We start from the raw sequence: 27,134 nt of genomic DNA on the forward strand, positions 1-27,134 counted from the left end.
AGGCCCACAGGAGTGCCAAACCTAAAGTATGCATGCCCAGGATGGCATGTGCAAAATTTTTTTGGCGTACTACATGCAGTGCTGCCCAGGATTCTGTAAATTCCACCATAAAAATACGTAATGATTATCATTAATACCAAATGAAGCAATGAATGATTTTATACAATTTGAAGAATAATGAGATGTTTCCATAGGAAAAGTCTCACACTGGCTTGGTGTCAGCTAAATGGTAGCAAGAATACCTGACATTTGATGATGCACTTTGAACTCCTTGCAGACTGATGTACATATTAGTATTTAGATAGTAAACAGCTACAATACTATTTAGAAATGTTACTTTTTAATTGTTTTTAAAAGATTAATGTTAATTTTTGAACAATCTAAAATGCTTCATTGATTTCAATCTCTCTGTTTCACTTTTATTAATAGAAAAACAATGAATGTATGTAAGAAAGAACAGGGCTCAACCTTTTTCCTTATAGTCCATAGTTACTGTTACTAGATCATTAATCAATGATGATGTCTGCTAAAAGTTACCATGGCATGCTAGACAATTACTTAGAAAGTTATCACCAATTTGGGCACATGCTCTCCAAAAGGTTTGCAACTCCTTGACTAGGAAGTTAAGAAGGGTCTCTCTGGTGGGCTGGGTGATCTGCAGTAACTCAGTTTTCCATGTTACCCATAGATTTGACTGAGCAACCTCCCCCTCCCAACTTGATATGATTTCCATTTGAGGGGTTATGTAACAGATTTCTCTATGCAGGATGTCTTTTGAACCATGACTAAGTACTCCTGACGTTGCAATGAATTTGGGCCTGTAATGCGAATTCCCTGCTTGCTTCTATTTTACTTGCATCCCACTTCTTTCCCATCACCATCACCATTTGCCTTTCACTTGAAGTTCAAAGCCTCCTTTTACAAGGATGTTGCCTGGATTGGAGAGCATGCCTTATGAGAATAGGTTGAATGATCTTGGCCTTTTCTCCTTGGAGCAACGGAAGATGAGAAGTGACCTGATAGAGGTGTATAAGATGATGAGAGGCATTGATCGTGTGGATAGTCAGAGGCTTTTTCCCAGGGTTGAAATGGCTAACACGACGGGGCATAGTTTTAAGGTGCTTGGAAGTAGGTACAAGGGAGATGTCAGAGGTAAGTTTTTCACACAGTGGTGGGTGTGTGGAATGCACTGCCAGTGACGGTGGTAGAGGCGGATACAATAGGGTTTTTTAAGAGACTCTCAGATAGGTACATGGAGCTTAGAAAAATGGAGTGCTTTGCGGTAGGAAAATTCTAGTTTCTAGAGTAGGTTACATGGTTGGCACAACATCATGGGCCAAAGGTCCTGTAATGTGCTATGTTTCTATGTATATCTATGACATGTGCACATTAGGAGATCTGTATTTGAGGGAGAAAATTCGGGAGCTGGAGCATAATGTTTCACTTGAATCTCTATTCAGTGCTATTTGTAATTTTGTGTTTTTCCAGCATGACATAAGCACTTCTGCAATTTTTCATTGTAATCACCATTGCCTTTTATTTAGTGGCAGTCACTAATAATGATATTTATTTACAAGACTGTGGGTTTTTGTTCTTTTTGCAGATTCCAGCCTGCTGAAGAATTAAAAGGTCCATTATTACACAAAATTGTGGCACCCTTTATGATCCAAATTAATTTTTTGCAGAGAAAACAATGAAGCTGAGCTTTGTAGGTAGTCAACATCCTCATACTTGTGGAGCCTGTATTTTAATTGCTTAACTAAGTTTTAAGTATTCTGACTGAGCCTACTGTGGTTATGTGGAGAACCCCTACATTAAGCAGCTGAATGGATGCAAGTGATATTTTGGTTAGCCTGCGTGAATATCCCTATCACATCCGTTACAGGTAGGGTTAATTTCAATTTACTCCTTGAACTCTCAATATTATAGCAAAAAGAATATTTTTGTATTAAAGTTGATTTATTACTTTGCAATAATATTTGATTTAGCTGCATTTTTAAAGACACTTTAAATTGAATCTTTTTCTTGGAATATAAAGTGCTAATGTAACTAAGTCTATGATTTGTCTTTTCCCCTTCCTTGTTCTTGTATTTTGTTTCAATTATGCAGATTTTACATTTTTATTTCCCTGAGATGTTAAAGTTCTAAATAGTGGTTCCTTCAGAAGACAAACTATTGATTCCAAAGGAAATTACAGTGTCATACTAGCATTACAAGTGCAGAGATATAAATATTAGAAGAGAAGTAGAAAGATTAAAGAATAAGTTACCACGAACAGACTAACAGGAGGGTGTCATCATTCCCTGGCTACAGGTTGACTCATTACAGAGCCAAGAGTAAGAATGACCTCGTATAGCACTCTTAGGAGCAGTGCAGTTGTCTTGGTCTATTAAAGTGCTCCTTTGTTCAGCCAAGGTGACACGTAGAGGGTGAGAAACATTGTACAAAACTGCGACAATTTTCCGTAGTGTTCCTTGTTCTACCACAGTTTCCAGTGTCTCCTATAACAGAGCCAGCCTTTCTAATCAGTTTATTGAGCATGTTGGCATCACCCATGTTGATGCCATTGCCCCAGCACACCACCGCATAGAAGATTGTGCTGGCGACAGCAGACTGGTAGAAAATGTGAAACCCTGACCTGCATACACCAAAGTACCTCGGTCTCCTCAGAAAGTAGAGACAACTCTGGTCCTTCTTGTACACTGCCTCTGTGTTGGTGCTATACTCAAGTTTGTCATCCAGGTGCACCCCCAGGTCGTGTAGTTCCTCATCACATCCACACCACCAGTAGTAACAGGGAGCAATGCAGGCTTAGTCTTTCTAAAGCCTATTACCATCTACTTTGTCTTACTACTGTTGAGCTGCAGATGATTCAGCTTGCACCATTTGACAAAGTCCTACACCAGGGCCCTGCATTCATCCTCCTGTCCTCCCTTTATACACCCAACAATTGCTGAGTCATCAGAGAGTTTCTGCAGATGACATGACTCACTTTTGTATCTAAAGTCTGAGGTGTACAGGGTAAGCAGGAAGGAATGAAGTATTAACTTTTTTAGGATTATGAAATTTTTGCCTAAATTGTTTTTCAAATGTCAGTTGTAAATTTTGGAGTACCTTTCCCTTTCAACTTCACTTTTAATTTCATGCTTGCTCTTGCCTTCCATTTTATGGTTTGTCAAATGCATTATATTTATTTTGTGCTATAAAATGTGAATTTTAGCAGCCCTTTTTGCATGTTAAGTTTTTGAAAAGACTTGTTATCTCTCCAATACATCAAAAATGTAGCAGATACATAGCTACAGTGCCTATAAAAAGTATTCACAGCCCCTCCAGAAATTTTTGTGTATTATTTTACAATATTGAATCATACTGGATTTAATCTAGCTTTTTTGATACTGATCAAAAGAAAAAGACTCCTTTGTGTCTTTGTGAAAACAGATCTCTACAAATTGATGTAAGTTAATTACAAATGTAAAACACAAAATAATTCATTGCATAAGTATTCACTCCCTTTAATATCACACTCCAAATCATCACTGGTACAGCCAGTTGGTTTTACAAGTCACATAATTAGTTAAATGGAGATCTCCCTGTGTGCAGTCAGGTGTTTCAATTGATTGTAACAAAAATACACCTGTATCTGGAAGGTCCAATTGCTGGTGAGTCAGTATCCTGGCAAAAACTACACCATGAAGACAAAAGAACATTCCAAGCAATCTGAAAAGGTTATTGAAAAGCACAGGTTGGGAGATGGATACAAGAAAATTTCTGTCACTGAATATTCCTTGGGAGTACCGTCAAGCCAATTATCAAGAAACAGAAAGAATATGGCACAGCTGTAAATCTGCCTAGAGCAGGCCATCCTCAAAAACTGAATGACCATGCAAGAAGGGGACTAGTGAGGGAGACCACCAAGAGACTTATGACAAATCTGGATGGATAACAAGCTTCAGTGGCTGAGATGGGAGAGACTACACGTACACCATCCGTTGCCCAGGTGCTTCACCAGTTGCAGTTTTATGGGAGAGTGGCAACGAGAAAGCCACTGTTGGAAAAAAAATCTCAGCTAGAGTTTGCCAGAAGGCATGTGGGAGACAAGCCAGCTGGAAGAAGGTTCTATGGTCTGATGAAACCAAAATTGAGCTTTTTGGCTGTCAGACTAAAAACTATGTTAGACATAAGCCAAACACTGCACATTATCAAAAACACACCATCTCTACCGTGAAGCATGGTGGTGGCTGCATCATGCTATGGAGATGCTTCACTGCAGCAGACCCCGGAAGGCTTGTGAAGGTAGAGGGTATAATGAATACAGCACAATATAGGAAATCCTGATGCAGTCTGAAAGAGAACTGCAACTTGGGAGAAGATCTGTTTTCCAGCAAGACAATGACCCCAAGCATAAAGTCAAAGCAACACAGAAATGGCTTAAAAACAACAAAGTTAATGTCCTGGAGTGGCCAAGTCAGAGTCTAGACCCCAATCCAATTGAGAATTTATGGTTGGACTTGAAAAGGGCTGTTCATTCACAATCCCCATGCAATCAAATGGAGCTTGAGCAGTTTTGTAAAGAAGAATGGAGGGAAAATGGCATTGTCCAGATGTGCAAAGCTGATAGAGACCTATTCACACACACTCAAGTCTGTATTGCTGCCAAAGGTGCATCTACTAAGTACTGAGTTGAAGGGAGTGAATACTTGTGCAATCAATTATTTTGCATTTAATATTTGTAACTAATTTAGATCACTTTGTAGAGGTCTGTTTTCACTTTGATATGAAAGTCTTTTTCTGTTGATCTGTTTACTGTTGTCAAAAAAGCCTAATTAAATCCGCTGTGATTCAATGTTGTAAAACAATAAAACATGAAAACTTGGGGGGGGGGGCTGAATACTTTTTAATAGGCACTGTATCTCTTTTGAATTTCAGACAAGCTGATCTCCAGAGTTACAAATGCAATGATTAGCTGGAAATGGTGTGTTTTTTTTTAAAGAAGTGGCCATTAGTGATCAAACGCCAAGGTTAAAACCTCATTTTAAAGTAAAGCACATAAAGTTATTTACATTTGATTTATCTGTTCAATACTAAAATCTATTACAAAATTAAAGCAAATATAAACATGGAAAAACAATCCATAAAAATCTTGCTTTAGGTACAATTGAGATCAAAACATGTGCAGGAATACCCTTGAATCTGGTGATCTTGGGGAAATTTCATTTGCTGTAGTCCAGAGCCATTTATTTCTTGTGCTAATAAGAAAACCAAAGAATCTCACTTTGTCATGACTGTTTTCCTTTGTGGCCCACGGCAAACAAGTGCACTTCGCCAATTTTTCACTTCCAAGGCCTTTCTGAGAGATCCAAAATTACCCTCTAGTCTCTCAGACACATTGACCATTGCAGGGACTTGTTTTAAAAACAGCATTGGGATCACATTATCCAGCTTGGGTGGCTTTTATGTAATAAAATCTCCAACAGTTATATCCTTAATCCTGGTGTTTTTGTTAACACCAAGGCAGCGTCAGAAACCTGTTCAAAGGTTGTATTTGGTTGTAAGAATCGTGAGTCAAGTAACGTATGTGGAGGCAAAGGATTCTGTTGAGCATTCACTCGCTGCTTGACCTCATGACTTCATCGAGCAGTACTATCTCTTGCTTATTGCTCCAAGGTTTCAAGGATGGACTGGTATCTTCTGCAAATCTTGCTACGTTGTTTTGATTGGATAGGTCTTAAGAGGAACAAATACCTTGATCTGACTTCTAGAAGATTAGTAGTTTTAATACTGCTAATGTCTTTGATGGGGCAACCGTGCTTGGGTGTTTGGTTTCACCAGTTGCTGATTATACTGTATATGGCCTTTCCCTGCTGGAACAACTATTGGATCAACTTCATTAACTGATGCATAATCATTAACAGTGTTGGCTCTTGGATAGTTAAAATTCTTTGACAGTGGATTCCTTTAAACTGAAAACTGCAAACTTGAAAGATGAAGCCACTGTTAACCTTTGTTTTAAAGGAAACATCAATTTCTTAGTAATCTTAACTTCCAAATTTGGATGGCCAAGACCACTGTCTTTAACACTAGAATTGAAAGCTGATCTTAATGCTTGGAGGAAGATATAAAATATCCCTTAACATAATTTCTAATAATTATTTTGTCTACTTAATTATTCCAAAATATTTTAATAAAGAATTGAGGAATAGTATATGCTACAAATCATGAAAAAAAATTAAAGAACACCAATTTAGAAACTTTTATTTAGTTATTTAACAAACTGTAAGACAAACATTCTAATTTACCTAGCCATGGTTGATGCAGGCAGCTAAATAATTTTCTAAAGATCGCTGTTCAATAAATTCTAAATTGCTATGTTTTATAGATCACTTAATGTGATTAATATTAAAGTTGTGTGCTTTATACAGTATAGTGGATTCCGGTTGATTAGGGCAGCCGCTTATTTGGGACATTCTGCTGCTAAGTTGGGGCAGGAGACTGTTGCTGAATGAGTTTCTAACTAGCATCAGTCACGTGCACTGGTGGGCTGTTAAACAGTACACTGTGCTTGTTTGAAGGTTCATTTTTTTTTAGTAAAATACATATACAAACCTGAGGTTCATTTTCTTGTGGGCATTCATAGTAAATACAAGAAACACGATAGAATCAATGAAAGATCGCACCCATCAGGGTGGACAACAACGTATGCAAAAAAAAATCCAACCTCTGCATATTCAAAGTGAAATCATAAATAAGCAATAAATACTGAGAACATGGAATGACGAGTCCTTGAAAGTGAGTCCTGCTCAATGGGAACAGTTCAGTGAAGAAGCGAGTAAAGTTATCACCTCTGGTTCAAGAGGCTGATGGTTGAGGGGTAAAAATGACCCTGAAACTGGAGGTGTGGGTCTTGAGGCTCCTGTAGCTTCCTGATGGCAGCAATGAGAAGAGAACATGGCCTCTCTTGAGAGCAAACAGCTTTAAGTAGTATCATTTACATGCGGTTGTGTTCAAAAAACAGCTATTTTTGTCACTGATAGTTGGCAAGAAGTAAGACAATTCAGAACAGTTTTGCTCACTGCAGTTTCAAGGATTGAGGCTTGGAGATGCCAGAAATAGCTGGGAGTGAAAATAAAACTGTTTCACTACTACAAGTTAGGAACTATGAAGAATTTGAAAGTATCGACAATCATCTTGGATGTTACAATGAAAATGAAAACTTGGAGGATTCAATCATCAAATCATTGTTTGAGGGCTGTCCATTATCTGCACTAGGTGTCTATGCTACTTTTGTTCCTTTACAGTCAATTAAAAGAACGTGGAAGCATACACTGGATGGATTACTGTCTAACTATTAGAACTAATACAATTTTATGGTACTGTAGTGGTAATGTTCTAATTTGTTCTGTATTTCATTTAAATACACAATTTGTTACTCAGTTAAGCAATAGTTTGTCTTTTATGCTATTTTAACTTTCTATGAAACTTCAGCTAATTGGGGCAGCTACTTAATTGGGCCCAAATGCACTAGACCTGATGTGTTCCGATTAACCGGAATCCACTATATTAAATTTTTTTAAAATGCAGTTTTATTGTCATTATTTGCAACAGGATTAAGGCTTGTTGACATGGTCATAGAGGGATACAGCACATATAGGGGCCTTTTGTCACATGCAGTCTTCACTGACCATCAGCCACCCATTAACACAAATTCTCCATTGATCCCACAGGGTCACCCATGACCCCTCTCCTTCCCCTGGATTCATCTACATGCTAGGAGCAACATAAAGTGGGCAAATAACCTACTTTGGGAAGTGGGTGGAAACTGGAACACCTGGCAGAAACCTATGTGGTCACAAAGAGAATATGCGAACTCTGCACTTAAGTTTGGAATTGAACTGAGGTCTCTGGCTCTGACAGGCAGTGACTCTACCATCTGTGCTACCATCCCCATTGTGACAGTTACTCAAGGGCAATGTCAGCAAAAGCCAAGGTTGTAGACCATATATTGCAGTCTTCTAGATGAGCAACACTTCCCTATCAAGAGAAGACTATGTCCATTACTTCATTAAATAAGATGTTTGGGGGAGAGAACTTAGCTGTGATTAAATGCCCTCATGATAAGGGTAGTGTCAATAAAAGTTTAGAGTAAAAAAAGCCTAAAATTAGATTTATAAAATTGACACAGACTCCCACGCAGCCAAAATCCTTAAACTTGTAGCCTATAGGGTCAAAGGCCTTGAATGATAAAGATATTTCAAAAAACCTCTACCAATTTATTCATATTCCTTGTGGACCTTGCTAATTATTCATAATCAAGATATTTTAATAACACTTGGAATTGCAGCTTAAGAAAAACCCTTTCTGTACATCTAGGGTGAATGCTTCAGCCAATTGCCTAGCCATGATTTTACCAACACCTCGAGTAATATGGGGCTAATAGTGATAGATGTCCTAATTGTCAATGTTTTTCAATTGAATTGGATTGCTTATGTTTAGAATAAGATCAATGCGACTATTCTTAATATTTCCTGCATGTTAGCCAAGAGTAATAGAAATGATCTAAAATATTGATCATCATGTTGATCTCACTTAAAACCGTCAACACCAGAATTAAAGCAGTCAGGCTCTACCAGAGTTGTCCCTGTCTTTTCCCCAGGATAGAAATGTTAAAGTCAGAACGGTTGATTTATTTTTAATATTAGACAGAGTGGTAGGTGTCTAAAATGAGTTCAAAGTAAATTTATTATTGAAGTACATGTATTACCATATACTACCTTGGAATTCATTTTCTTGCAGGCACATACAGGAAAAAGAAATGCAATAGAATTTTACCAAAAAAAATAGAGACATACAAACACCAATTTTCAAAAAGATGAATTGTAGAAGTAGAAGTAATATTGAGATAATGAGTCCTTGAAAGTGAGTCTGTGGATTGTAGGATCAGTTCAGATTAGTGGTAAGTGAAGTTATCCACTCTGGTTCAGGAGCCTGGTGGTTGTAGGGTAATAAATGATCCTGAACCTGGTGGTGTGCAACCTAAAGGCTCTGCAGCTGTTACCCTTTGAGGTAGAGAAGAGCTGTACCTCCAGGTAGTAGCGAGAAGAGGGCGTAGCCTGGATGTTGGTCTTTAATGGATGCTACTTCCTTTGGCAGCACTCCATGTAGATATACCAGGGGTAGTACTGGATGCAGACAGTTTGGGAGAGTTAGACCAGGGGCTCTCAACCTTTTTATGCCATGGAGGTTTGCCATTAACCAAGGGGTCCATGGAACCCAGGTTGGGGGCCCCTGTTTTAGACTCATGAATATGAAGGGAATGGGGCAATAGGGATGATATATAGGGAAAGGATATACGTGGTATACATTGGCATCATGATCTGTGCAACATTATGGCCTGTCCTGTGCTGTACTGTTCTATGTTCTTAAAAGCCTACTAAATGTATCATCATGATGACTGTGGACTATATCCTTATCCTCTACAACTACACTTACATCCACAAAATCAAGCAATATTTTTTGGCAAGTTGAAAATAAGCATCTAGAAAAGTGTAACCTGGTGCTAGCTTGCCCTCCACAATCTTAGTAAAAATCTTAGTTTCTGATGGTGCCTGGCCTCATTCTTCTGTTTGAAAGTGTCCAATGACATTAACTGCTTTCATCAGAAGAGTTAAATGTGCAACAACTTCACAAAATGTTGGGAGTTATCAATACTCCTTTTAGGCAGTACTTTATGGTCAGTTTCTTTAGGAAGCCTTCTAGCCCCTTTCTCACCTGAGCTTGTGTGTAGGTTCTTTCTTCTGATATGACCCCTGACACCATCAACTATTTAAAACAAAATCCTGAGTGCAACTGATACCCAAAGTCAGCCAATCACAATTACCAAGCCATAAGCAGTACTACCAGTGGCATTGCCCACTGAACTCAGGGTAAGCCTGAAGTTTTTACTTTCTTGCTTGTTAACCCAAAACTAGTAGGTCAATTACTGGAAATTTGATAACTAACCCTACAGTATTTTGATTGCCTTGGTGTTTGTCTTGAGCTGATTATAAATGGTGTTTTTAAACTGTTCATCTTTTTTCAGTACAAAGGCTTAAACCTCCAGTAGTTGAAATGGATCTGAATTAAATGCAGTGCTATTGAATAACTGGCTTAAAAATTAATGATGTAATAAAATATGGATGGATATTGAGAAAGCTGTAATCTGAGTCAGCTGAGACTCAGATTTAGTTGTTGCTGAAGAAATGGTTGCTGTTTTCTATGTGCAACTGCTAATTTAGGTAAACGTGTGATATCTTAAATCCAGCCCAATCTATTTATGAGAGAAAGATGCTGCTTTTTAGGAATGCTCAACTAACAGCATGTTGAAAGGGGTAGATGAACAACAGCACAAATTTGTCAGACCTTCTCTTTGAAATGCTTTCGGTGTTTTAGTAGTTCAGCATTTCTTAAACCAAGAAGAAATAAAACCTGAAAATATTCGTATCCATTTTCTTTTCTCCATTTAAATCAGTTAGAAATGTGTGTAAACAAAGCACTGAAGTTTTTTTGTAGTAAATTTGATTACTTTTAAAGATACCAGGTGAGCTGTAGATGGAAGTTATCTGGTTCATCCAAAAGATGATAGTGTTTTTTGTGTTGGGCTAAAATTTGTTTCCTTTTTTATTATTGTCACATCTATTGAGATACAGTAAAAAAGGTTGTCTTGCATGCAGTTCATATCAATCAGACCACTACACAATGCCCTAAGGTAGAACAAGGTAAAGCAATAACAATGCAGAATGGTCTAATCACTACTGAGAAAGTGCAGGGCAACAGAGAACAGTACAGCACAGGAACAGGCTCTTTGGCCCACAATGTTGCATCAAACTAATTAAATTAATAATTACATGGCTAATTAAACCAATCTCTTCCACCTACACAATGTCCTATCCTTCCATTTTTCTCACATTCATGTGCCTATCTAAGTGTCTCTTAAAAGTCCCTAATGTATCTGCCTCTACCACACCCCAGGCAGTGCATTCCAGACACCCACCACTCCAAGTGGGGGGAGAAAAATTTGCACCTGAAATCTCCTTTGAAATTACACCACCTCACCTTAAATGCATGCCCTCTGGTATTAGACATTTCAACACTTGGAAAAAGATATTTGTCTGAATATCTCTGCCTCTCAATCTTATACATCTTTTTCAGATCTCCCCTTAGCCTCTGGCGCTCCAGAGAAAACAACCCAAGTTTGTTCAAACTCTCATTATAGCACATGGCCTTTAAACCAGGCGACATCTTGGTAAACCTCTTCTGAACCTTCTGTAGAGCCTTGACATACTTCCTATAATGGGGTGACAGAGCTGTATGCAGTACTTAAGATGCAGCCTAACTAGAGTTTTATGAAGTTGCAACATAACTTCCTGACTTTGGAACTCAGTGCCTTGATCAATAAAGGCAAGCAGGCCATGTGTCGTCTTAACCATCCTATCAACCTGTGTAGTCACTTTCAGGGAGCTATGAACTTGGACCCCAAGATCCCTCTGCTCATCAACAGCATTAAGGATCTTACCTTTAACAGTGTACTGTCTCTTTGCATTTGACCCACGAAGGTGCAATACTTCACATTTGGCTGGGTTAAATTCCACCTGCAATTTCTTTGCCCATATCTGCAAATGATCTATATCTCATTGTATTCTTTGCCAGTTGCCTATGCTTTCCACAACACTGCCAGTCTTTGTATCATCTGCAGACTTACTAACTCACCATCTACATTTTCATCCATGTCATTTATATACATCACAAACAGCAGAGGTCCCAGTACAGATCCCTGCAGAATACCGCTGATAACAGACCTCCAGCTAGAATAAGTCCCTTTGACCACTATCCTCCGCCTTCTGTGGGCAAGCCAGTTCTGAATCGAAACAGTCAAGTCTTCATGGATCCTGTGCATCTTAATTTTCTGCATGAGTCTCCCATGAGGGACCTTGTCAAATGCCTTACTAAAACCAATGTATACAACACTCACAGTTCTCAAACACCCTCATCAAAAAACTCAGTCAGGTTAGTAAGACACGACCTGCCTTGCACAAAGCCAAGGGGCTCTTCCTAATTAGACCATGGTTTTCCAAAAGCTCATAAATCCTATCCTTAAGAATTCTCTCCAATAACTTCCCTAAAACTGACATGAGACTCACCAGTCTTTAGTTTCCAGGATTATCTTGAATAATGAAACAACATTAACTACTTGCCTGTGGCTACAGAGGACATGAAGATATTGGTCAATGCCCCAGCAATCTCTTCTCGTCCCTCTGTTAATAAACTTGGTTATATCCCATCAGGATTTGGAAACTTGTCGACCTTAATGCTTTTAAGAGACCCAATGCCCTGGCATATGCGTATGTTCAACACTGATCTCCTTATCCTGCATGTCCTCCTTGGTAATTACTGATGTAAAGCACTCATTAAGGACCTCATCCACATCCTCCACATCCAAGGAAATGTTCCCCCTTTATCCTTGAGTGATCCTACCCTCTTCCTAGTTATCCTTTTGCTCTTGATGTATATATAGAAATGATGTATGTACCCTGAAATTCTCTTTAATCCTACTTGCCAAGGACATTTCATAGCCCCTTCTGGCTTTCCTAATTCCCTTCTTGAGTTATTTGCTGGTTTTTATGATCCTCAAGGACTCTGTTTGATTCTAGCTTCCTAAGCTTTACTTACTCCTTTTTCTTGACTAAATTCATCACTTCCCTTGACATCCAAGATTCTCTTACCTTGCCATCCTTGTTCATCCTTCTGAGTGAAATACACCTGTCACGTACTCTGTGCATTTGTTCTTTAAGCGCTCTCCACGTGTCAGATGTGGACTTGCCCAAAAATAGCTGTTCCCAATGAACTCTCCCTTGTCCCTGCCTAATGCAATTTGTCCTGCGCCAATTTAATACTCTCCTGCAAGGTTCATGCTTATCCTGGTGTATAGCTATCCTAAAACTTAAGAGGTTGTGGTCACTGTCCCCTAATTGTTCACCCAGAAAAGGTCGGTCACCTGGCCATGTACATTGCCCAACACCAGATCCATTACAGCCCCTCCTCTTGTTAGATTATCAATATTTTGATTTAAGAAATCCTCCTGGGTGCCCCTAACAAATTCTGCCCCATCTATACTATTTCCACTCAGAAGGTCCCAGTTTATATTAGGGAAGTTGAAGTCCCTCATGACAGCAACCTTATTGTTTTATACACCTTTCCTTAACCTGTATGCGTATCTCCCTCAATGTCCCAGTGGCTTTTGCGGGGGGCGGTGGGGGGGTTTCTGTATAAAACCCCCATCAGAGTTATTGCACCCTTCCTATTTTTGAATTCTACCTTTATAGACTCAGTGAACAAGCCCTTCGTTATATCCCCTCTGAGTGCAGCTGTGATATTGTCCCTGATTAGTAGTGGAACTCCCACACCTCTTATACCTCTCTCTCTATCTTTTCGAAAACTTCGAAACCCTGGGATATCAAGCACCCATTCCTGTTCCTCTCTTAACCAAGTCCCTGTAATGGCCATAACATCATAGATCCACATACTGATCCATGCTCTTAAGTTCATCAGCTTTACTCATAGTACTCCCAGCATTAAAATACACACACTTCAAACTTTACTCCTGCCTGTTTTTACTAGCACTGACATCTGCTTTCCTCTCCATCTCTCCACTTTCTGACCTGATGCTCGGAATCCCATCCCCCTGCCAACCTGGTTTAAACACTCCTGAGTAGCACCAGCAAACCTCCTAGCCAGGATACTGGTTTCCCTCCAGTTTCGGTGCAACCTGTCAAGTAAACAATAAAGTGTAAGGTCATAACGAGGTAGATGATGAAGACATGAGTCCAACTTATCATACAGTGTGGCAGAAGCTGTCCTTGAGTCTAGAAGTATGTGCTTTCATGTCTTTGTATCTTCTTTCTGATGGGAGAGGGGAGAAGAAAGAAAGGCTGGATGGGATCTTTGATTGTGCTGGCTGCCTTGAGGCGGTGAAAAGTATTGACAGTCAAAAGAATGGTACTGAACTGTGCCTGTGACCACAAGATGCTACACAGCCGTGTACAGAGGAGTTGCCATACCAAGCTGTTCTCCATCCAGATAGGATGCTTTCTATAGTATTTTTGATAATTATGTAGCAAAGGTTGAGGCTGTTAAGCAATGGAATAGGACAGGAGAGGTGTTGGTGGTATTTTGGTAACACTCCTGAAGTTGATCTAGTTGAAGTCACTGGCACTGATGAAAAGGGCCTCTGGGTATCCAGTTTCAAAGCTGTTGGCTGGAGTGGGGTTAAGTGCAGGCTCTATGTCCACTTGAGCTGAGATGTAGTCTATTGTCAGAGTAGCTGAAGTGAACTGTTGCATGTTAAAACACCTTGTATTTAATTGAAACCTATTCTCAAGCTACTGAGAAGTGTGTACACTTGCTTTATCTCCCCCCGCCCCAATCATAGAGTACACTTGCTTCCCTTGAATACGCAAATTCTGCGTGGACTTGCTCTTCAGTAATGATCATCTTTTTGTTGCTTCTCCAACTTGCTGTCTGGTCCATTTATTATCTGGAACAAAAAGATACAGATCCTAGCACTTGTGATCGATTTACTTCTCCAATGTAATCATAGTTCATTATTACATTGTAATCACCCTGGTTAAGTTATCTCCTACTTTTCCACAGAAGAGAATAGTCGTAACTCGTCTGAGTCAGTGGCAATGTACCATAAACGGCTTCAACAGTATCATATCCTGCTAGTCCCATGTAGCTTCTCATGCATTGCATTTTATTTTCAACTTATTGCTAAAGAGATCCTGTTTACTATTATCATTTACTGTCCTTGTTCACCAGCTTCCACAAAAAAGAAAGATCAGTACTTTCTGCAGCATTGAACTGTTAGAGTTTTGAGGATCTGTGTAAATTTTAGAGAAATTCTGTGCTGCTTCCTTGGTGGGCCTCTGGCTACAGTATTTCATGACATGGTACAACCTTGTCCTTTTCCCACACCATATCCTTTCATGCCTATCTTCCCCTTGAACAGTAGGGATGACAGAAAGTGAATGGGAGGGGTTTTTGAGCCCTAGTAGTAGTATACAGCACCCAGTTTCCCTTTCATGAAGCCATGCTGACTTGCCTTGATACATCGATTTCTTCCAAATAAACTATTATTACTTCCTAAATGATTTGAATAATGTTTTGGCTAATTTTGTTCTTGGCCCTCTCACTGCTTTGAACAATGGTGTCACTTCGCTAGTTTTTTTAATGCATTGATATTTCTCTCGAGTTTTTTTTGCAAAATTACAACTACTGCAAAAGAGCAAACACAAAATGTTGGAGGAAATCAGCACGTCAGGCAGCATCTATGGTAAAGAATAAACAGTTGACTTTTTTGGGCTGAGACCTTTCCTCAGGACTGAAGGAAAGGGGGAAGATGCCAGAATAAAAAAGGTGGGGAAGGGGGAAAGAGGCTCTCTGGAAGGTGATAGGTGAAGCCAGGTGGGTGGGAAAGGTCAGGGGCTGGAGAAAGAATCTGATAAGAGAGGGGAGTGGACCACAATAGAAAGGAAAGGAGGAAGGGACCCAGGGAGAAGTAACAGGCAGGTGAAAAGAAGTAGAAGGTCTGAGTGGGGAATAGAGGAGTTTGGGGGGGGGGTATTTGTTTACTGGAAGGAGAAATCGATACTCATGCCATTAGTTTGGAGGGTACACAAACGGAATATAAGGTGTTGCTCCTCCATCCTGACCACCCTGAAGGTGGCCTCCTCCTGGCACTAGAAGACCGTGGATTGATTTTTTTTTCCCTCTCATCTGCCTATTACTTCCCTCTGGGTTCCCCCCTCCTCCCTTTTCTCCCATTATCCATTCTCCTCTCCTATCAGATTCTTTCTTCTCCAGCCTTTGATCTTCCCCACCCACCTGGCTTCACCCATCACCTTCCAGCAAACCTCCTTCCCTCTCCGCCCCCACCTTTTTATCCTGGCATCTTTCCCCTTCTCAGTCCTGAAGAGGGGTCTTGGTGTGAAACATCGATTTTTATTCTTTATTCTTTTCCTTAGATGCTGCCCGCTGCTCCTCCAGCATTTGTGTGCGTGTTGCTTTGGATTTCCAGCATTTGCAGACTTTTTCATATTTGTGTTCCAACTACTGCATCTGCTATTTTAGTACTTGCTTCTTTTAGGATTATTGGGTACACATATCAGTTTAACTCTTCCACATTTTCCCCACCTTCAATTCTAGGGGCCTTTATTCATTTGGATCTCTCTCCTTTTATTTGCTTAAGAGCAGATGACAAGAATTCCTTAATACTTCTTGGTTTTTTTCAGAATGGAGGCTTCCTGTTTGGAGCTAGCTTTAGAAGGTGAACGACTCTGTAAAGCAGGAGACTGTCGAGCTGGGGTATCATTTTTTGAAGCAGCAGTTCAGGTTGGAACAGAGGATCTGAAAACTCTCAGTGCTATCTACAGTCAGCTTGGAAATGCTTATTTTTATTTGCATGATTATTCTAAAGCTCTGGAGTACCACCATCATGACCTGACACTCGCAAGGTAAGCAAACACTCTGCCTGTAAATATTTACCTGCAAGTATACAAAGGTCACTGGATTTAATTCAGGTTACGGACTTAGTTCGAAAACTGATTCATTTGGCTTGGTTCATCCCTCTTCATCCATTTTAATATCAATGTGTACAAAGTTCTTGGAGGCAGAATATCTAGTGATTTACTTTATAAATCCACTCTCTCTCACAGCTATCCTGACTAGACCTCTTCCCACCTTCTTCAGTTGTTTCTTTAGTTCCAGCATCTCTGCTGTATCTGTTCTCAGGGTGAAGCTTTCCATTCCAGAACATGTAAGATAGCTTCCTTCTTCAAAGAACAGGGTTTCCTTTCTACTACCAATTTTCTTTCCATTTTTCAATTTTCCTTTCCTTCAAGGCAGTGCCAATAAGCATGCAGCTCTGATGGGAATCAGCAAACATTTCTTGTTTAGGAGTAATACAGCCGAACTCCAGTCACAGCCTTGGGTACTTCAGGAAGCATCATCTTTTTAAGACATTTTTTAAAAATCTATCGATCCTCAAAAGTGACAGACCCTGGATGGCAGACTCAGGTCACGAGGGCCGTTCACATTTAAGAAAATGGAAGTTGGGAAGGCATGCTGGGCTAAAGTACGATTAAAACGTAGAGGCTCCCCCCCCCCCCCCCACTATCCTGTTAGTGAATGTACAGTCTCTTGGAAAATAAAACTGTAAGAGCTCAGAGCAAGATTGCAGTACCAAGGGACATCACGGACTGCTGCGTACTTTGCTTCACAGAAACATAGCTGACCCCCATTTTGGATGAGGTGCTGCAAATCAATGGCTTCACCATTCACTGTAAAGGCGGGTCAATTGAGTCTTTTAAGGTTAGAGGAGGGGGAATATGCTTCATAATTAACTCATCGTGGTGCAAAGACTTGATGGTTCAGTTCCATTCCTGCTCCCTTGACCTGGAACACCTCACAGTCATGTATGATCCATTTTATCTGCCGACCGAATTTTCTGCTGTCTTACTGGTAGCGGTGTTCATTCCATTCTTTGTCAACATCAGGCAGGCACTGGAGGAGCTGAGCACCGTGACCAGCAGCCACATCCTGGATTTTGACCAGGCCAACTTGAAGATGTCTCTGAACTCCCACCGATATATCACCAGGAGCCAATACATTCGACCACCATCAAGAATACCTACCGTTCCATCCCAAGACACACTTTGGAAAGTCCAATCACCTGGCTGTACTTCTACTCTAGCACATAGGTAGAGTCTAAAGACCACAGCACCAGTGCTGAGGACCAAGCAGGTATGGTCAAGGGATGCAGAAGAGTGCTTTGAGTCGTTGGACTGGACAATATTCAGGGATTCATCTTTAAGTCTGAATGAATATGCCACAGTTGTCACTGACTTCTTCAAGACCTGTGTGGGTGAATATTTGCCTACGAGTATATGCCCAGGCCATTCAAGACTGGTGATCCAGAACTGTACAAGAAATCCAGGTACAACCTATGGAAAGCTATTCTAAGGTGAGAAAATTTCTGATTGAGGTTAGAGACTGAATCGGGTAGATGCTTGTCAGCTCTGGCAGTGTTTGCAGGCCATTACTTCCTATGAGGCAAAATCTAACATGAATGACAGACGCTTCACACCCAGATGAGCTAAATGCCTTTTATGCACACTTTAAAAGGGAGAATAAAGCTACACTGTGTGAACCCATGCAGCATCTGTGACCCTGTAATCTGTGTCTGTCAGGCTGATGTCAGAGCATCCCTCAACGTCAGCAAGACGAAGGAATTGGTTGTTGACTTCAGAAGGAGTAGTGGACCGCACAACCCAATTTACATTGATGGTGCACAAGTGGAACAGGTCAAAAGCTTTAAGTTCCTCAGGGTCAATATCACAAATGACCTGACTTGGTCCAACCAAACAGAGTCCACTGCCAAGAAGGCACACCAGCGCCTTTACTTCCTGAGGAAACTAAAGAAATTTGACCTGTCCCATAAAACCCTCACTAATTTTTATAGATGCACCGTTGAAAGCATTCTTCTAGGGTGCATCACAACCTGGTATGGAAGTTGTCCTGTCCAAGACCAGAAGATGCTGCAGAGGATCGTGAACACGGCGCAGCACATCACACAAACCAGTCTTCCGTCCTTGGACTCACTTTACACCGCACGCTGTCAGAGCAGTGCTGCCAGGATAATCAAGGACACGACCCATCCAGCCAACAGACTTTTCGTCCCTCTTCCCTCTGGGAGAAGGCTCAGGAGCTTGAAGACTCTTATGGCCAGATTTGGGAATAGCTTCTTTCCAACTGTGATAAGACTGCTGAACGGATCCTGACCCGGATCTGGGCCGTACCCTCCAGATATCCGAACCTGCCTCTCGGTTTTTTTGCACTACCCTACTTTCCATTTTTCTATTTTCTATTTATGATTTATAATTTAAATTTTTAATATTTACTATCGATTTGTAATCCAGGGAGTGGGAAGCGCAGAATCAAATATCGCTGTGATAATTGTATGTTCTAGTATCAATTGTTTGGCAACAATAAAGTATAAAGTATAAGGGTAACACACATCAAAGTTGCTGGTGAACACAGCGGGCCAGGCAGCATCTCTAGGAAGAGGTACAGTCGACGTTTCAGGCCGAGACCCTTTGTCAGGACTAACTGAAGGAAGAGTTAGTAAGAGATTTGAAAGTGGAAGGGGGAGGGGGAGATCCAAAATGATAGGAGAAGACAGGAGGGGGAGGGATGGAGCCAAGAGCTGGACAGGTGATAGGCAAAAGGGATACGAGAAGATCATGGGACAAGAGGTCCGGGGAGAAAGACAAGCGGGGGGGGGGGGGAACCAGAGGATGGGCAAGAGGTATATTCAGAGGGACAGAAGGAGAAAAAGGAGAGCGAGAGAAAGAATGTGTGTATAAAAATAAATAACGGATGGGGCACGAGGGGGAGGCGGGGCACCAGCGGAAGCCAGAGAAGTTGATGTCCACACCACCAGGCTGGAGGCCACCCAGACGGAACACAAGGCGCTGCTCCTCCAACCCGAGTGCGGCCCCATCTCCACAGCAGAGGAGGCCGCAGACAGACACGCCAGAATGGGAATGGGACTGGGACATGGAACCAAAATGTGTGGCCACTGGGAGATCCTGCTTTCTGCCACGCATTTTGGAATAAAAAGTGATGCAGCAGACTATAACATCGTAACAGTGACTGTTAGTCTTCCCTTACCCATTTCAGAGGGGAAGGGAAGACAATCTCTCTGTCCCATGTGAGTGACTGAGTGAGAGAGAAACACTGACACTTTTTGCTGAAGTGGATGGGGATGTGGAGGTTGATGCATTGTTGCTGCCTGTGCAGAGGGGTGGGGGCTTTGGGGTTCTAACATTTTTTTCTGTCGTTCATTCTTTTGGGTTCTGTTTTCCACGGATGTCTGCTAAGACTAAGCATTTCAGGTTGTATACTGTATACATTCTCTGATAATAAACAAACCATTTAAACTTGGTCCTCTGTACCTCCCTGTGCAACTGGATCCTTGACTTCCTCGTTGGGAGACCACAGTAAGTGTAGAACAGAAATAACATCATTTCTTTGTTGCCAGTCAACACTGGCATACCTCAAGGATGTGTGCTTTGCTGACTGCTCTATTCTCTACATCTATGACTGTGTGGCTCGGTACAGCTCAAATGTCATCTATAAATTTGCTCTCTTCTCATTGTTCCCATTAAAGAAGAGGTACAGGATCCTGAAGAGACATTCAACGCTTTTGAAACAGCTTCTTCCCCACTGCCATCAAATTTCTTACTGGGCAATGAATCCATGTACACTACCTCACTATTTTTTCTTTTTTTCTCTCTCTGCTCTTGCAGTGCTTATTTAATTTAATTTAATTTTTAGGTGATATATAGCACTTATGCTCCATCCTTCTCAGAAGACATAGGATTTCCTGATGGCCACCCACTTCAATTTGATTTCCCATTCCCATTCAGACTTGTTGGTCAATGACGTCTTCTACTACTCTGAGGCTGGAGGAACAACACCTCATATTGTGCCTCGGTAGCCTCCAAACTAACAGCATGATCATTGATCTTCTCTCCCCACTAACTTTTGGTAATTTCTCATCCTTCCTCCTTCTTACTTTTCCATTCCTCCTTCTGGTTCCTCTCTTACCCTTCCTATCTCTTCACCTGCCCCACTCCTTCCTTTTCTCCCGTGGTCCACTCCCCTCTCCTGTTGGATTCCTCTTTCAACCCCTTATCCCTTCCACCTACCACCTCTCAGCATCTTACTTCATCCCTTCTCTCCATTCTTTTCCATAGATGCTCTCTGACCTGCTGTGTTCCAGCATCTGCAGAATCTCGTCTTTATGACTTACCATAGTATATTCTTGCCCCACCTCTTTCAATCTCTTCACTTAAATAACCAAATCAACATTAGTTGAGCATTATTTAGCTTCCATTGCTGACTGCCTTGTAAGAACTTTGTGTTTATGCATGACTACATTATATGCTTACCTAAGTGCTATTTTTAAAAAAGTTCTTGACAGTGTTTCCCAGTAGTTTTTCCATAATATTATCTGATTTGACTGTTCCTTTAGAGTTTTAAATAAGAACATTTTACAATTTGCTTGTTGATTTGGCTGAATTGTTATTCAGTTTGATTAAATATTGTGGTTAGAGCTTAAGCTATCTCCTTAAGGATATTAAGGATTCCTAAACACCTTAAGGGGAGGTTATCAACCTTCACTTGAGCTGATTGCAAATTTTGGAAAGTGAACATTGTCAGTGTACATTGGGGGAATCAGCAGTGTAAAGTCTGCAGCTTTAAGTTTGTGGATGACCTATCCTGGGTCGTGCATATAGAAGGAAACTCTGCCAGCATCTTTACTTTTCTTAGGAGATTAAGGATGTTCAGGAACAACTTAACAAACTTTACGGGTGTTCTATTGAAAGTGTCCTGACTGATTGTATCATGATCTGGTACAGCAGCTGAAATGTGCAGGAATGTTAGAAGCTGCAGTGTAGTGGACTCTGCTCAGTACACCATGAGCATATCTCTCTTCAGTATCGGTAGTTACCACAGGAGGTACTGACTCAAGAAGGCAACACCCATCATCAAAGGTCCCCGCCATCTGGGCCATGTCATCTTCTTGCAGCTACCATTGCGCAGAAGGTACAGACGTCTGAAGTCCTAAGCCACCAGGCTCGAGAACAGCTGCTTCTCTTTGACCATTTGGTTCTTAAATCAACTGACACAACCACTTTGACCACTGTTATCAGTTTGCACTAAAGAGGGCTTTTTTTTTGAATTGTGTTCTTTCTTGTCAAAGTTGTGTATAATTTGTTTTTCTTGTGTACACTGTTTATCCGATGCTATGTGTTTGTGGTCCTGGTACTGGTACATCTTTCATTGCACCTGTGCATTGTGCTTATGACAATAAACATAGCTTGAATTTCTTACATTTCTTCAAAAGCTTAATGTAACTAGATTGGACCAAATGACTTCTAATTAAATGGCAGAGGCATAATGCAAAGCTGTACAAAAAGCAAAGTATCCCTGCAACTGAAGACTCAAGTTTTAGTGTGTGGTGGATAATTATACTTTTTTTAAAAGCAGCTGGAGGTTCCATGATCATCTTGAGCTTTAATTAGAGAGTTCATCCTGAGATGGAAGCCCGTACAACCCCCAGGCTGCGGTGCCATGTTGCTACTTCCTTTAAGCTGCTTTCTGAGGCCCAGCCTTGTAATCTCATTAAAGTAAACGAGCTCTATTTTTTTGACCAATGTGAAAAAGGCACAGGCTTCAGATGTTGCTGTAACTATAGCCCAGCTTTTCCCGTATAGTTAAGAGCATTTACCCATCAAAGTAAAACTGTGCGATTTGTTTCCTGACAGCAAAACAGAAAACAATATAACATGAGCTATTGTTGATTCCTCACAAAATAACAATGGGACATCATTGATTGTGTAACTTTGGAATACTTATCTTAAGTATTAAGGAGCAGGTTTATTTTTTCTAATCAATGTCCATTACTACCTGAATCCAATTATAAACAAGAGTCAAATTCCAGCACAGAGCTGAGAGTGACTGACCACCCTTGCTTTCATGTAGCATTGGGCTGAGTATAATACTAAGAAACTCTGAAATTGATGACAATTTCTTTAGAAAACACATCACTGTCCTCTAAGTCCCTAAAACTGAAAAAGGAGTTATTGGAATTCAGTCTGCATAGAACCTGTTTTGTTGCTGAGGTTCCTGGTATCCTTTTTTTTTGTTATGGAGAGAAGATTATTAAAACTATCAGAGTTAGGAATGGCCTCATTGCATGATTATTAGCTCTAATAATGATTTTTTTAGTGAATCATTTAGTCCACCCTGAGGAGGTAGGGATGATAAATGGGGGGGGGGATATATCAACTACACAAAGAGGTGGGAGGTCTTCCCTTTGACATTCCATGCATTTCTTGTGTCAGCCAGCACAAACTTGAAAAAAATACATGAATATTGCTGGTATTGTAATGGATTAGAAACTGAGTATCAACTTCTCCCTCTCAACATGATAAAAATCTTCCTCAAAAACTCATTACCTCTACTGCCTATAAGCACAAGATCAGCTATCACATTGTAATATTACCACCTCCTACTTCAGAGTCACACCATTGATCTCGGTATATGAGGCTGTTATGTTTTGGTTAAAACATTATTTTATTCAGCAACACACAGTGGACTAGGCCCTTCTGCCCAACAGCCCCAATTAACCCTAACCTAATTACAGGACAATTTACCATGACCAGTTAACCTACCTGGTATGTCTTTGGACTGTGGGAGGAAACCAGAGCGCCGGGGGGAAACCGCGCAGTCCATGGGGAAAGTGTACAGAGACTCCTTACAGCGTGGCGCTGAAATCGATCTCCAGAATGTCCCGAGCTGTAACACATCTCATGAACCACTATGCTACATCTTGAAATTTTTTGGAACTTTAAAATCTTGAATCTTGATAAAATCTTGGAACCTCTCCCACAATATTAATTTCAGGTTGTATCCTCACCACGTGGAGGTGGGGAATTGTAATGACTAATAGATATCAAACTTGCTTGCATCCCAAGAATGAATAAATATATTAGAAAAGAAGTGAGACCATATTGTGTCAGCATGTGAAACGTTTAAAACCCTGCTCTACATTTCCCAATTCAGCATGTCCTGTTTTCCCACCCCTCCCCATGGTGGTTTAAAATTCTCGTTCTGATGTTGAAATTCCACCAATATTTCAATTTATCCTTGTTGAAAACAAACACGACAAAGTCTAGAAGTGCTGGAACTCCAAAGCAGCTTCTCACTCTCTCACTATCTCACTCTCTCTCACAGCTGGAGGAACTCAGCAGGTCAGAAAGCATCTATGGAAAAGAGTAAACAGTCAATGTTCCGGCAGAGATCCTTCTTCAGGACTGAGAAGGAAGGGGGAAGAAGCCGGAATAAAAAGGTGGCAGGAGGGGAAAGACGCTAGCTGGAAGGTGATAATGTGAAGCCAGGTGGGTGGGAAAGGTCAAGGGCCGGAGAAGAAAGAATCTGATAGGAGAGGAGAGTGGACAGTAGGTAAAAAGGAAGGAGGTGGGGACATAGGGAATTAATAGGCAGGTGAGAAGTGAAAGGTCAGAGTGGGAAATGGGGGTGGGGGGGGAGAAGAGAAGGTCAACATTTGATTTGTAGCTTGCCTGACAATGTTCTACAGAGTTGCGACAATAAAATAATCAAGTCTAGATGTTGTAATGATGAAATAAACAGAGTGCGCGTGTTAATATTCGCATTCCAGGCAAGTTTTTAGTTATCACCACCAAATAGGTGATCAAAAGGTTCTTGGGAATAAACGTAGCTAATTTGTTTTAATCAGAGTAAATTCTTTCAACAAGATCACAGTGTAAGCGGCTTAAAAGGTGAGATGGGCATTAAGAACAAGTGCCATACGGAAACATTGCCAGTTGCATGTTTTAATTTATTTGCTTAATTTTCAGAACAATTGGCGATCGACTAGGAGAAGCTAAGGCTAGTGGCAACCTTGGCAATACTTTTAAGGTTTTGAGGCGGTTTGATGAAGCTATAGTTTGCTGCCAAAGACATCTAGATATTTCAAGAGAACTTTGTGATAAGGTAATAATCATTTTAAAAACTTTAATGTGCCTCACCATCTATGCAGTTTTATGTAATGGTATTAACATTTGCATATATTTGCCATTCAGGTGTTAGGATGTGACTTCTTTATGGTGGTATTAGAAATTGAAAGGAAATGGTAGAGATCAAGTAATTGTTTATTGCCATGATGTTCACTGGAAGGTTGATCATGTTAAATAATTGCTTATTGTCATTACTTTGAACTAACAATAAAATGAAGAAAGTTAAACAGTGTATAGGGTACAGGTGAGGCTGCATCTGGAGTACTGCATGCAGTTCTGGTCTCCTTACTTGAGGAAGGATATACTGGCTTTGGAGGCAGTGCAGAGGAAGTTCACCAGGTAGATTCCAGAGATGAGGGGGTTAGACTATGAGGTGAGATTGAGTCGCCTGGGACTGTACTTGCTGGAATTCGGAAGAATGAAAGGAGAGCTTATAAAAACATATAGGATCATAAGAGGGATAGATAAGATAGAGGCAGGAAAGTTGTTTCCACTGGTAGGTGAGACTAGAACTCGGAGATATAGCCTCAAGATTTGGGGGAGTAAATTTAGGTCTGAGATGAGGAAGAACTGCTTTTCCCAGACGGTGGTGAATCTGTGGAATTCTCTGCCCAATGAAGCAGTGGAGGCTACCTCAGTAAATATATTTAAGATAAGTTTGGATAGATTTTTGCATAGTAGGGGAATTAAGGGTTTTGGGGAAAAGGTAGGTAGGTGGAGATGAGTCCATGGCCAGATCAGCCATGATCTTACTGAATGGTGAAGCAGGCTTAACGGGCCAGGTGGCCTACTCCTGCTCCTATTTCTTATGTTCTGTAGTGAAACTAAATTACTGTGGAGTTGATAAAATTATCTTGCACATCCTGGACAAACTATAGTAAAGTACTGTTAAATTCAATATGCACAGAACTTTGGGTGATGCTGGACAAGCACATTTTCCAGATGTTTGGAGATTATTTTATGTTAATATTCCAGCAAACTTCCAATGAACTATTATTAGATATTACACTGTAGAATAATTTTTTGGTGAACCAGCTGAGTTTGAAGGGAGTGCGGGAAACGTGACCCTGGTGTGTGCAAGGGAGAACTTTTACTCTTTTGACCTTTCGATTTTCTTCTTAAATACCTCAGTTAATTGCATAAGCTTTTATGTTTAAGAGAAAATGTGCCAATCCTTAGCTGTATTTTTTGGTGAACTAGCACTGTAGCATTTAGTTTACTGAAGATCTTGAAATGTAAAGTGAATTTTCCTTTTTAAGAATAGGAAGTGAATAGCTCGAAAGTTAATCGTGAATTCATCATAATTTTCCAGTTGACTGTTCCACCATCAATCATGGCTGACTTACTTTCCCTCTCAATGCTGTTCTCCTGCCTTCCCGTAATGATGCCCCTTACTAATCAAGAACTCCGCATTATTCTGTGCCAATAAAGGAAAAGCCGGAGTGTTTGCAGAATTTTTGAGGTGGTCCCATTTATGGCATATGATGCTTATTTTACATTTGAAATGGATCCGGTTACTGATTTCCTTAACTGAACAGCATATGACATGTATTTCCTCTGCCTTGAGACTTGTTTGAACAATTGATAACTTATAGTATCACTTAAATTCAAAATTGGCTAACCAACAGAATATATTATAAAAGTAATCTGCAGTTTCGTTAGACTTTCATCATACTGGGGCTATAAGGCATAGGAGCAGAATTAGGCCATTTTGGCCATTGAGTCTGTCCACCATCAATCACGGCTGACTTACTTTCCCCCTCAATGCTGTTCTCCTGCCTTCCCGTAATGATGCCCCTTACTAATCAAGTTCTTACTAACCAACCTCCATTTTAAATATGCCCAATGACTTGGCCTGTACGGCTGTGGCAGTGATTTTCTCAGGTTCACCACCCTCTGGCTAAAGAAATTCCTTCTGAACTCTATTCTAAAAGGATGTCCTTCTATTCTGAGGCTGACCATGGGCTCTCCTACTGTTGGAAACATTCTCTCCATGTTCACTCTATCTAGGTGTTTCAGTACTTGGTAGGCAATCCCAAGAGTCAAAATTTGGCTGTTTTAGGACGAGCATTGACCATAACCATGACCATTGACCAAGCATTGACCCATTGGTTGTTGGTAGTAGCTCCATATGTCACTACTACAGGGTGTGATGACCCTGCCTTACATGAGTCCCGGGCTCAGCTGGCTCCGGCTGACAGTATCCGGTATGGGCCCCTATCCAGGGTTACGGATCCCACTGCCTTGTGGGTATCTTCAGGGGAAGAGAAGGCTAAGGAGTAAACCCTACACAAATCCGGAGTGGAGCCCCTGAGGCGGTTGGATGACATATCACGTCACCTCCCGGCAGCTCTTGCAGCCAAGCTGATGCCAAATGTACTGCTTCGCATTCCTTTGGACCACATCCACGAGGCCGAGAGGGGGATCTTGATGTCT

At 40.7% G+C, this 27,134-nt stretch overlaps 1 protein-coding gene across 4 annotated transcripts in view; it reads left to right on the plus strand.

Annotated features, from left to right (window-relative positions):
• The window catches only part of gpsm2 (G protein signaling modulator 2), a 74,271-nt gene that overhangs the window by 9,503 nt on the left and 37,634 nt on the right, over positions 1-27,134 (plus strand). For 2 of the 4 annotated variants that reach the window (XM_072274134.1, XM_072274133.1), the window contains exons 2-4: positions 1,604-1,885; positions 16,323-16,544; positions 24,540-24,675. In XM_072274134.1, the coding sequence (XP_072130235.1) occupies positions 1,827-1,885; positions 16,323-16,544; positions 24,540-24,675 (417 nt within the window). In that variant the 5' untranslated portion in view covers positions 1,604-1,826. The remainder of the gene's footprint in view (positions 1-1,603; positions 1,886-16,322; positions 16,545-24,539; positions 24,676-27,134) is intronic. The other 2 variants (XM_072274135.1, XM_072274136.1) reach the window with 1 other exon arrangement.

Source organism: Mobula birostris, chromosome 12, assembly GCF_030028105.1.
Source record: "Mobula birostris isolate sMobBir1 chromosome 12, sMobBir1.hap1, whole genome shotgun sequence".
Lineage (NCBI taxonomy): Eukaryota > Metazoa > Chordata > Chondrichthyes > Myliobatiformes > Myliobatidae > Mobula > Mobula birostris.